This window comes from Somniosus microcephalus, chromosome 9 (assembly GCF_052327205.1).
Source record: "Somniosus microcephalus isolate GS21.2 chromosome 9, FLI_Smic_1.0, whole genome shotgun sequence".
NCBI classification, from domain to species: Eukaryota; Metazoa; Chordata; class Chondrichthyes; order Squaliformes; family Somniosidae; genus Somniosus; species Somniosus microcephalus.
The window spans coordinates 73,146,892-73,159,765 of record NC_140995.1 but is presented as its reverse complement, the minus strand read 5'-3'; the positions used below and the strand labels follow the sequence as shown (position 1 = coordinate 73,159,765).

Below are 12,874 nucleotides of genomic sequence, written 5' to 3'. Positions count from 1 at the left end.
TCGTTGCACGTCCCCTTTTCCCAATCTTGCCGTTCAGATAATAATCTGTCTTCCTGTTTTTGCCACCAAAGTGGATAACCTCGCATTTATTCACATTATACTGCATCTGCCATGCATCTGCCCAATCACCCAACCTGTCCAAATCATACTAGAGTTTCTCTGCATCCTCTTCACAGCACACACACCCACCCAGCTTTGTCTCGCCTGCAAACTTGGAGATATTCCATCTGGTTCCCTCGTCTAGATCATTAATATATATTGTGAATAGCTGGGGTCCTAGCACCGATCCCTGCGGTACCCCACTAGTCACTGCCTGCCACTCGGGAAAAGACCCGTTTATTCCAACTCTTTGCTTCCTGTCTGCCAACCAGTTCTCTATCCAAGTCAGTACCTTACCCCCAATACCATGTGCTTTAACTTGCACACTAATCTCTTATGCGCGACCTTATCGAAAGCCTTCTGAAAGTCCAAATACACCACATCCACTGGTTCTCCCTTATCTATTTCTACCAGTTACATCCTCAAAAAATTCAGTAGATTAGTCAAGCATGATTTACCTTTTGTAAATCCATGTTGACTTTGTCCGATCCTGTCACTATTTTCCAAGTGCTCTGCTATTACATCTTTTATAATGGACTCTAGCATTTTTCCCACTACCAATGTCAGGCTTACCGGTCTATAATTCCCTGTTTTCTCTCTACCACCTTTTTTAAATAGTGGGGTTACATTAGCTACCCTCCAATCCATGGGAACTGTTCCAGAGTCTATAGAATTTTGGAAGATGACCAGCAATGCATCTACTATTTCTAGGGCCACTTCCTTAAGTACCCTAGGATGTAGATTATCAGGCCCTGGGGATTTATCGATCTTCAATCCCGTCAATTTCCCTAACACCATTTCCCTACAAATACTGATTTCATTCAATTCCTCTCTCTCATTAGACCCTATGTTCCCCGACATCTCTGGGAGGTTATTTGTGTCCTCCTTTGTGAAGACAGAACCAAAGTATGTATTTAATTGGTCTGCCATTTCTTTGTTCCCCATTATAAATCCCCTGATTCTGACTGCAAGGGACCTACGCATGACTTCACCAATCTTTTTCTCTTCACATATCTATAGAAGCTTTTACAGTCAGTTTTTATGTTCCCTGCAAGCTTACTCTCATATTCTATTTTCCCCATCTTAATTAATCCCTTTGTCCTCCTTTGCTGAATCCTAAACTGCTCCCAATCCTCAGGTTTGCTGCTTTTTCTTGCCAATTTATATGTCCTCTCCTTGGACCTTATGCCATCCCTAATTTCCCTTGTTAGCTACGGTTAAGTCACCTTTTTTGTTTTATTTTTATGCCAAACAGGGATGAACAAATTCTGTAGTTTATCCATGCGATCTTTAAATGTTTGCCATTGCCTATCCACCATCAACCCTTTAAGTAACGCTCCCCAATCCATCCTAGCCAACTCGCGCCTCATACCATCATAGTTTCCTTTATTTAAATTCAGGACCCTAGTCTCTGAGTCAACTACTTCACTCTCCATTTTAATGAAGAATTCTATCATATTATGATCGCTCCTCCCCAAGGGGCCTCGCACAACAAGATTGCTAATTAATCCTTTCTCATTACATAATGCCCAGTCTAAGATGGCCGATCTCTAGTTGGTTCCTCGACATATTGGTCCAGGAAACCATCCCGTATACACTCTAGGAATTCCTCCTCCACAGTATTGTTACTAATTTGGTTAGCCCAATCTGTATGTAGATTAAAGTCACCCATGATAACTGCTGTGCCCTTATTGCACACATCTCTAATTTCCCATTTAATGCCATCCCCAACCTCAGCATTACTGTTTGGGGGTCTGTATACAACTCCCACTAACGTTCTGCCCCTTGGTATTTCTCAGCTCTACCCATACAGATTCCACGTCATCAGAGCTAATATCCTTCCTTACTACAGGAAGCTTTTGATTTACCGGCACCTAAATAACCGGAAATCTCGGTTAACCGGCAAAATTCAGGAGTAGGTTTTACTTCATATTTATTTGCCTTCTTCCATCTGTGCTGTGCAAGGGTGTGGTTGCAGCTGTTGCTAAGCTACAGAGACGCTTGAAACTTGTGTTCATTGTTCTACGGTTGTTTGTTGCTTTATACGGAGCTGTCAGCTCTCCCTATCTTTTACTATAGTGTTCGGTTATCCGGAATTTTTGATGAACCGGCACCATGTCGGTCCCGTCTGTGCCGGATAAAAAAAAGTTTCCTGTATTGTGGTAATCTCTTTAACCAGCAATGCTACCCCACCTCCTTTTCCTTTTTGCCTGTCCTTCCTGAATATTGAATACCCCATGATATTGAATTCCCAGCCTTGGTCACCCTGGAGCCATGTCTCTGTAATCCCAATTATATCATATCCGTTTACATCTATTTGCGCAGCTAATTCATCCACCTTATTACGAATGCTCCTCGCATTAAGACAAAGCCTTCAGGCTTTTTTTTTTTAACACTCTTCGTCCTTTTAGAATTATTATTATTTACTGTAGCCCTGTTTGATTTACACCCTTGATTTCTCTACCTTCCACTTTTGCTTTTCTCCTTCCTGTCTTTTGTTTCTATCCTTGCTTCCTTTTCCTCTATCTCCCTGCACAGGTTCCCAACCCCCTGCCATTTTAGTTTAAACCCTCCCCAACGGCACTAGCAAAAACTCCCCTTAGGACATCGGTCCCGATCCCGCCCAGGTGCAAACCGTCCAGTTTGTACTGGTCCCACCTCCTCCAGAACCAGTTCCAATGCCCCAGGAATTTGAATCCCTCCCCCTTGCACCATTCCTCTAGCCACATATTCATCTGAAATATCCTTCTATTTCTACTCTGACTAGCACGTGGCACTGGTAGGAATCCTGAGATTACTACCTTTGAGGTCCTATTTTTTTAATTTACCTCCTAACTCCCTATATTCAGCTTTTAGGACCTCATCCCGTTTTTTACCTATATCGTTGGTACCAATATGCACCATGACAACTGGCTGTTCACCCTCCCCCTCTACTGGAACCATTTCAGTTTAAAAAGAAACAACACAATAGAGAATGGACAGTGGAAACTTACGTGTTCTAAAGCCGTGCAGAGAAGGCACTCGGGTTCATTTGAGATTCATGGAGAAGGAATAGCCTTGAGCTGACTGACGAGAGGGATGCGTGCATCTCTGCTGGCAGATTCATAAAAATACTTCCGCCTCATCAAGACCAGTCCGAGACAGGAGTGGCAAGGTTGCCAGTGCAATAGGCCCAATGGGATGTGGCAGTGAAGATTAGCCAATCGCCTTTATACAGGGAGCTAATCGGTTTTAACAGTGCCTAGTGAACAGTTCTGAGCCCTGTTTATTTAGCTCGTGAGTGTGTATTTTTCTCTGTTCTCCATCCATTTCATTGACTTGGAAACAATACAAATTGCTTCCATTCACAGATGATGCTAAACCTGGGGTTATAATTGAGTTAGAGGAAGTAGCCAGATTTGCAAAAGGATAAAATCTAAATGGGCAACTGAGTGGCAGGTGAAATTTATTACAGACAAATAAATATGAAGTACTGTGGACTGGAAACAAAATAAACATTGTGTATGGCTAGGACTAACTAAAGATCTTGGGCACTTTAGCATGTGTCAAATGAGGGTGGAATAGCAATAAACAAAGTGAACAAAATGACAACCAATATTGCTAAACCAAAGGATGTTACTGAAAGTGCTGTGACCGGATCGCACTGAATAATATGGTGTTGTGATCATGGCCACAGGGCACTTAAATGAAAATGGTTAAAAGTGAAGTGAGTGACATGTCTTTCTGGAGTGCTGGCGTTAGAACCAAATCCCTACAGTATATGAAGAGGAGTGTGTGTGTTCTTGCATGCCTTCAGCTTTATTCAGTACGAATAATGTTTTGATTTTAAAAACTTGTTTTTTATGTTTCTGTTTAGAGTGGCAGAATAGGAGCTGATGAAGAGATAGATGATGCCCAGGGAAAAACTGCAGAAGAAGTTGAAGAGGTGCTGGCAGAGAAGGAAGCAAACACACGGGCCATTCTGCTGGAGATGGTAAAGAAACTAATGCTGGTAACCCCTTTTAAAGGGCCTTAATGTGTTTTGGGAAGTATGGAGAATGCGTTCCAAGCTATTCAATGCTTCCTAATCCACAAGTGTGAAGAGAAATTATTTATCCATCCTGCCATCATCCACACCCCACAGGAGGCTGGAGGAATGTTATCCTTTTGAAATGTTTTGAGTCAGCAGCTTTGTGACCTTGCTGTAAAAGCACCTGGGAACAGTGGAGGCCAGATGAACCAAAAGGTGTGTTGGATAATTTAGATCAGTTATGCAGTTGCAGCTTGATAGATGAAGTTTATAACACTCATAAATGTGAAGTACAGGTTCAAAACATGGACGACATAAGTACTTAATGAATGAATGAAAAGAATAAAAGAAAGACTTGCATTTATATAGTAACTTTCACAACCTCACGATGTCCCAAAGTGCTTTACAGTCAATGAAATACTTTTGAAGTGTAGTCATGTTGAAATGTAGGAAATTTGCACACAGCAAGGTCCGATAAACAACAGTGAGATAAATGACCATGGCCCAGAAATTCGGGTCGGGGGCTTCCCGCGGGTGCAAGCCCCCGACCTACACTTACCTACCGCACCGGCCGTTGAGCTGTGGGCCCACGTGGGATTCCGATCCTGGGCCTCCTCCAACTGCCGGCGCGCAGTGCTTGCGTATCCATGGGGCGCAGTTAGTTCGATGCGTCCCCTGGGATCACGTGGGCCATGGGGAGCCAATCGGAGCAGGGAATGCTTCATTCATAAGTTGTCAAACCTATAAATACGATGGGGGGAAAATTCAGTTCGTAGTGCCACCCATTAGCGTCTTAAGAGGGCGCTAAGTGGGGCGCAAACCAACTAGCGCCCGGGCGCGGCACTGCCCACGCCTCCCGCAAAATTCAGCAGGACGTTCGTGGTGGCGCTAACCAGTAGTGCCCTGTGGCGCTGCGCCGCTGGCGATGACATCATTGGTGTGCGCAGCGCCCCGCTCACGCCCTGGCCACGATCTTCAGGAGCGCCCCCTGATTTACCGCCGCACACCATGTCCGACGGTCAGGGGGGGCGTACCTGCGGCCGGGGAAGCGCAATTTAAAGGCAAGGTGCGGGGCGGCCATTTTTGTTGCTGGCCGCCTGCCAGCACCTGCCTGCGCTCCCATCCCCGGCCTCCTGAAACCCCCCGTGGAGTGCCGGCTGCACTCCAAGAGCCCGGCACTTCTCTTGGGTGCCGGGCTCTTTTGCCTGCACTCCCGATCCCCGGGGGCCCAGCTGGGCCCCAGGTCGTGCTGCACAAGGCCCCTCCTCTTTAAGAAGGGGAGGAAGGCCTGCGTGTGGCACTGCGGCACGTAGCACTACGATATTCACTCGCAGCGCCCCAAGAGGGAGGCGGGGTGCTTCCAGTAGCGCCCCACTTCCCTCTTGGGGCGCAACCACTCAATTTCCAGCGCGGGGTGCTAATATTTCCGGGGCGCTACTCAATTTTTAGCCCTATAAGCCCCAAAACATCACTAACTCTTCAAATAAATTTTAAAAAACCATCACATTTTAAAAATAAACTATAAATTACATGATATTTTAAACAATCATTTAAATTTTTGAAAAAATTAATTCAATTTTCTAACGGGGCTAAAAACCTTTCTTTAAAGTATTTAAAAATAATAAACTTGTGGAAAAAATGTTTTAATTTTAATTAATTCACCACTTACCTTGTAAAAAGCAGGCCTTGCGACTGCTTTTTACATGTCTAACTTCTGGAGACCGGGAAAACCTGCAAAAAAAACGTAAGTTCGATGCGCACGCGCAGCCTCTCCTGCACACGCGTTCAACTTCTGAACCCCTTCTTTCAGGGGAACGGAAGTGCCGGTTTCCCGCGCATGCGCAGTGCATGCACGAAACCGGCACTTCCATTGGGCTTACGGGTGAGTACCCCGTGCATACTCACCCGTGGAGACCCGAATTTCTGGGCCGTTGTAATCTGTTTTAATGATGTTGGTTGAGGGATAAATATTGGCCAGGACACCGGGGAGAACTCGCCTGCTCTTCTAAGAAATAGTGGGATCTTTCACCTGAGAGGGCAGACGGGGCCTCGGTTCGGGGCGTCGGTCTAACGCCTCATCCGAAAGACAGTGCATCACTCCCTCAGAACTGCACTTGAAATGTCAGCCTCGATTATGGCTCAAGTCTCTGGAGCGGGACTTGAACCCACGACCTTCTAACTTTGAGGCGAGAGTGGTACTGAATCAGCAGATGACAGGGAGTAATGGTGGACACTTAATGTTGAGAAATTATTAAAACTGTTAACTGAATGCTGGAACCTGAATGCTGGAACCTAAGCGCACAGAGGTTATGTTAATGTTTACAATGCACTGGTCAGAAAGAATATTGTGTGTCGGATACCATGCCAGTCAATAGAAAGGGTACAGAAATGATCAGCAACATCAATCCCAAGTGTAAAGGGGATGAACAGTGAAAAAAGTTTAAGCTTTTACAATCCAGGGGGTACCTCAATAGAGCATATAAAGCATATTAAATGGTATTGATAAGGTTAAACCTTGGTTATTACTTCAAAATAAGCCAAGAAGTTAGGACCGTAGAATTATTGGAAATGAGTGAAACCTAAATTTAGAACAGATACCAAGAAATCCTTCCTTAGTCAAAGTGTCATAGAGTTATACAGCACAGAAAGAGGCCCTTCGGCCCATCGCGTCCGCGCCGGCCATCAAGCCCTGTCTAATCTAATCCCATTTTCCAGCATTTGGTCCGTAGCCTTGTATGCTATGGCATTTCAAGTGCTCATCCAAATGCTTCTTGAATGTTGTGAGGGTTCCTGCCTCTACCACCCTTTCAGGCAGTGAGTTCCAGATTCCAACCACCCTCTGGGTGAAAAAGTTCTTCCTCAAATCCCCTCTAAACCTCCTGCCCCTTACCTTGAATCTATGCCCCCTTGTTATTGACCCCTCTACTAAGGGAAAAAGTTCCTTTCTATCTACCCTATCTATGCCCCTCAAAATTTTGTACACCTCAATCAGGTCCCCCCCTCAGCCTTCTCTGCTCCAAGGAAAACAACCCCAGCCTGTCCAGTCTTTCTTCATAGCTGAAGCGCTCCAGCCCAGGTAACATCCTGGTGAATCTCCTCTGCACCCTCTCCAAAGCAATCACATCCTTCCTATAGTGTGGCGACCAGAACTGCACACAGTATTCCAGCTGTGGCCTAACCAGCGTTTTGTACAGCTCCATCATAACCTCCCTGCTCTTATATTCTATGCCTCGGCTAATGAAGGCAAGTATCCCATATGCCTTTTTAACCACCTTATCCACCTGTTCTGCTGCCTTCAGGGATCTATGTACATGCACACCAAGGTCCCTCTGATCCTCTGTCTTTCCTAGGGTCTTACCATTCATTGTGTATTCCCTTGCCTTGTTAGTCCCTCCAAAACGCATCACCTCACACTTTTCAGGGTTAAATTCCATTTGCCACTGTTTCTGCCCATCTGACCAACCCATCTATATCGTCCTGCAGACTGAGGCTACCCTCCTCGCTATTTACCAATTTTCGTGTCATCTGCGAACTTACTGATCATATCTTTTACATTCACATCCAAATCATTAATGTAGACCACAAACAGCAAGGGACCCAGCACCAATCCCTGCGGTACCCCACTGGACACAGGCTTCCAGTCACAAAAACAACCTTCGACCATCACCCTCTGCCTTCTGCCACTAAGCCAGTTTTGGATCCAATGTGCCAAGGCACCCTGGATCCCATGGGCTCTTACCTTCTTGACCAGTCTCCTATGTGGGACTTTATCAAAAGCCTTACTGAAATCCATGTATACCACATCCACTGCACTACCCTCATCCACACACCTAGTCACCCTCTCGAAAAATTCAATCAAATTGGTCAGACATGATCTTCCCTTGACAAAGCCATGCTGACTATCCCTGATTAATCCTTGCCTCTCCAAGTGGAGACTAATTCTGTCCCTCAGAATTTTTTCCAATATATTCCCTACCACTGATGTTAGGCTCACTGGCCTGTAATTCCCTGGTTTATCCCTATTACCCGTCTTGTTCTCCAGTCCTCTGGCACATCCCCTGTGGCCAGAGAGGTTCTGAAAATTTGTGTCAGAGCCCCTGCAATCTCCTCCTTTGCCTCACACAGCAGCCTGGGATACATCTCGTCCGGGCCTGGGGATTTATCCACTTTTAAGCCTGCTAAAACCGCTAGTACCTGCTCCCTCTCGATGCTAATATGTTCAAGTATATCACAGTCCCCCTGCCCGATTTCTATGTCCACATCGTCCTTCTCCATAGTGAACACAGATGCAAAAAATTCATTTAAAACCCCACCTACATCTTCTGGCTCCACACACAGATTGCCACTTTGGTCCCTAATGGGCCCTACTCTTTCCCTAGTTATCCTCTTGCCCTTAATATACTTATAAAACACCTTAGGATTTTCCTTTATTTTGCTCGCCAGTGTTATTTCATGGCCCCTCCTCGCTCTCCTAATTTCTTTTTAAGTATCCCCCTGCACTTTTTATACTCCTCTAGGGCTTCCTCTGTCTTTAGTCCTTTGTATCTGCCAAAAGCCCCCCTTTTTTTCCTAATCCATTCTCGTATATCCCTTGACATCTAAGGTTCCCTGGGCTTGTTGGTCCCACCCTTGACCTTTACGGGAACATGTTGCCATTGTACTCTCTCAATTTCCTTTCTGAAAGACTCCCATTGCTCCGATGTGGATTTTCCTACAAGTAGCTGATCCCAGTCCACTTTGGCCAGATCCTGCCTTATCATATTAAAATCGGCCTTCCCCCAATTTAGAACCTTTATTTCCAGTCCATCTCTGTCCTTTTCCATGACTACCTTAAATCTCACCGAATTATGGTCACTGTCACCAAAGTGCTCACCTACTAACACTTCTACCACTTGCCCGGCCACATTCCCTAGAATTAGGTCCAGTACCGCCCCCTCTCTTGTAGGACTTTCTACATGCTGGCTCAAAAAGCTCTCCTGGATGCACCTTAAGAATTCTGCACCCTCTAAGCCTTTCACACTCTTGACTATCCCAGTTAAAAGTGAATAGTTTAGTTTGGAATACTCTACCAAGCAACTTAATAGGAGCAATAATATAGGTGTTATTCAAGAGAGAGTTAATGTGCTAGAGGGAGCAATGCTGGCCTTTATCTCAAGGGGGCTAGAATACAAAGGAGTGGCAGTTATGTTACAGCTGTACAGAGCTCTGGTTAGACCCCATCTGAAGTACTGCATTCAGTTCTGGACACCGCACCTCAGGAAGGGACTGGGCACTTAATATTCAAGGTGTTCAGGAAAGATAGGGAATGAAAAAAGGGAGGTGGGGTGGCAGTGCTGATTAAGGAAGACATTGTAGTGTTGGAAAGGGAGGATGTTCTTGAGGGGACAAGGACAGAATCCATTTGGTTAGAGTTGAGCAAAAAGGTTATGATCACGCTATTGGGGGTATTTTATAGGCCTCAAAATAGTGAGAGGGAGGTAGAGGAGCAAATCTGCAGGGAAATCGCAGAGATATGCAAGAGCTATAGAGTGATGATATTGGGGGACTTTAATTACCCAAATATCGATTGGGATAATGCTAAGGTAAAGGGAAAGGAGGGGGAGTAATTTCTGAAATGTGTTCAGGAGAATTTCCTTGACCAATATGTTCTTGGTCCAACTAGGAAGGAGGCATTGCTGGATCTGGTGCTGGGGAATAAGGTGGGCCAGGTCAAGCAAGTGACTGTGGGAGAACACTTGGGTATGAGTGATCATTGTATCATAAGATTTAGATTAGCAATGGAGAGGAGCAAGGAACAATCTAGAGTGGAACTTCTAAACTGGAATAGGGCTAACTTCAATGGGATGCAAAAGGATCTAGCCAGAGTAAAATGGAACCAAGCACTGACAGGAAAAACTGTAACGGAACAATGGGTGATCTTTAAGGAGGAGATGTTCCAAGTACAGGCGAGGTACATTCCAACAGGAAGGGTAAGGGAACCAAAGCAAGGGCTCCTTGGATGACGAGGGACATAGAGAAGATGATGAAACAAAAAAAGAGGGTGTATGATGCATGTCAGGTGAATTCTTCAAGGGAGAACCAGACCAAATACAATAAGTTGAGAGGGGATGTGAAGATGAAAGTAAGAGAGAATATAAGAGTAGAATGGCGGTTAATATAAAAGGAAACCCAAAAATCTTCTACCGGCATGTAAACAGTAAGCGGGTAGTAAGAGACAGAGTGGGGCCTATTAGAGACAAAGAAGGTGATAATTGCTTAGAGGCGCAGGGCAAGGCTAGAATATTCAATGAGTACTTTGTATCAGTGTTTACTAAGGAGGTGGATGTTGACAAAATATCGGTAGAAGTGGAAAAGGTAGAAGCAATGGAAGGGGTGAAAATTGATAGGATGTACTAGAAAGGCTGGGTATGCTTAGAGTGGACAAGATGCCTGGTCCAGATGGCTTGCATCCTAGGTTGCTAAGGGAATTGGGGGAGGAGATAGCGGAAGGGCTTGCCATAATTTTCCAATCTTGCCGAGATGCAGGGGAGGTGCCTGAGGATTGGAGAGTGGCAAGTGTGACACCATTGTTCAAGAAAGGGTGTAAGGACAATCCTAGTAACTACAGGCCAGTCAGTTTAACATCAGTGGTGGGTAAAGTTTTAGAAATGATAATCAAGGAAAAAATTAACGGGCATTTGGAAAGGTTTAAGCTAATTAAGGAGAGCCAACATGGGTTTGTAAAAGGCAGATCGAGTTTGACTAATTACAGGAAACTTTGTGTTATCCGGAGGCTAAATGTCCGGCAAGCTCGAGCCACTGGCAAAAATCAAGAGCCGTTTTGTTAGGTTTTTTTTCTTCTCATGGCTTTTTTTTTTCCAACAGTCAGGCTCTGCAAAGCCTCTGTAGCTTAGCAACAGCTTCAGAGAGACGCTTCCAAGGTACGGGCCGACTGTTTAGAAGCTGTTACTAAGCAACAGTGTTTGTTGTCAGATACGGAGATGAAAAGCTCCGTATGCTTCAACATTAACGCTGGTGTGTCCGGCAGTTTTGAGGGAACGGCAACAGGTCGGTGCCGGATAGCACAAAGTTTCCTGTGATTGAATTTCTTGATGAAGTAACAGAAAGGATTGATGAGGGGAATGCAATGGATGTTGTCTACATGGATTTTCGGAAGGTGTTTGACAAAGTACCACATAGAAGGCTGGTTAACAAAATTGAGGCTCATGGAATAGGTGGGTCAGTGGCAGCTTGGATAAGGAATTGGCTTAAGGACAGAAAACAGCGAATTGTGGTAAATGGCTGTTTTTCAGACTGGAGGGTGGTAGACAGTGGTGTTTCCCAAGGGTCAGTGGGTATTTTTTTGATATATATAAATGACCTGGCTATTGGAATACAGAATAGAATTTCTAAATTTGGCGATGACAGCAAACTTGGGGGTGTGGCAAACAGTGATGATGATATCAATCGACATAGAAAGGCTAGCAGAATGGGCAGACGGAATTTAATACAGAGAAGTGTGAGGTGATGCATTTTGGCTGAAGGAACAGGGAGAGGCAATATACACTTAATGGCACAGTAAAGAGTGTACAGGGACAGAGGGACCTGGGAGTTAACGTGCATAGGTCCCTGAAGGTGGCAGGACATATTGAGAGAGTGGTTAACAAAGCGTATGAGATCTTGGGCTTCATAAATAGAGGTATTGAGTACAAAAGTAGAGAAGTTATGCTGAACCTTTATAAAGCGCTGGTTAGGCCACAACTGGAGTATTGCGTCCTGTTCTGGTCACCACACTTTAGGAAGGATGTGAAGGCCCTTGAGAGGGTGCAGAGGAGATTTACCAGAATGGTTCCAGGGATGGAGGATTTTAGCTACAAGGACAGGTTGGAGAAGCTGGATTTGTTTTCATTGGAGCAAAGGAGGTTGCGGGGCGAATTGATAGAGGTGTACAGGGATATAGATAGGTTAAGTGAGTGGGCAAAAATTTGGCAGATGGAGTATAATGTGGGAAAATGTGAGGTTATCCACTTTGGAAGGAAGAATGCAAAAGCAAATGATTATTTAAATGGAGTGAGATTACAAAATGCTGCGGTACAAAGGGACCTGGTGGTCCGAGTACATGAAACACAAAAAGTTAGCATGCAGGTACAGCAAGTAATTAGGAAGGCTAATGGGATGTTGGCCTTTATTGCAAGGGGTATGGAGTATAAAAGTAGGGAAGTTTTGATGCAACTTTACAGGGCACTGGTGAGACTGCACCTGGAGTACTGCATACAGGTTTGATCTCCATATTTAAGGAAGGATATACTTGCATTGGAGGCAGTGCAGAGAAGGTTCACTAGGTTGATTCATGGGATGAAGGGGTTGACGTATGACGAAAGGTTGAGCAGGTTGGGCCTGTACTCATTGGCGTTTAGAAGAATGAGAGGTGATCTTATTGCAACATATAAGACTCTGAGGGGGATTGACAGGGTGGATGCTGAGAGGATGTTTCCCCTAGTGGGGGTATCTAGAACTAGGGGGCACAGTTTCAGAATAAGGGGTCGCCCATTTAAGATGGAGATGAGCAGGAATTTCTTCTCTCAGAGGGTCGTGAATCTTTGGAATTCTCTACCCCAGAGAGCTGTGGAGGTGGAGTCATTGAATATATTCAAGGCGGAGATTGACAGACATTTCAAGGGGTATGGGGAGAGAGCGGGAAAGTGGTGGTGAGGCCAAGATTGGATCAGCCACGATCTTATTGAATGGCGGAACAGGCTCAAGGGGCCGATTGGCCTACTCCTGCTC

At 45.1% G+C, this 12,874-nt stretch overlaps 1 protein-coding gene across 2 annotated transcripts in view; it reads left to right on the top strand.

Annotated features, from left to right (window-relative positions):
* The window catches only part of ppil4 (peptidylprolyl isomerase (cyclophilin)-like 4), a 95,697-nt gene that overhangs the window by 27,040 nt on the left and 55,783 nt on the right, over positions 1–12,874 (top strand). For both annotated transcript variants that reach the window (XM_085996771.1, XM_085996770.1), the window contains exon 5: positions 3,956–4,072. In XM_085996771.1, the coding sequence (XP_085852897.1) occupies positions 3,956–4,072 (117 nt within the window). The remainder of the gene's footprint in view (positions 1–3,955; positions 4,073–12,874) is intronic.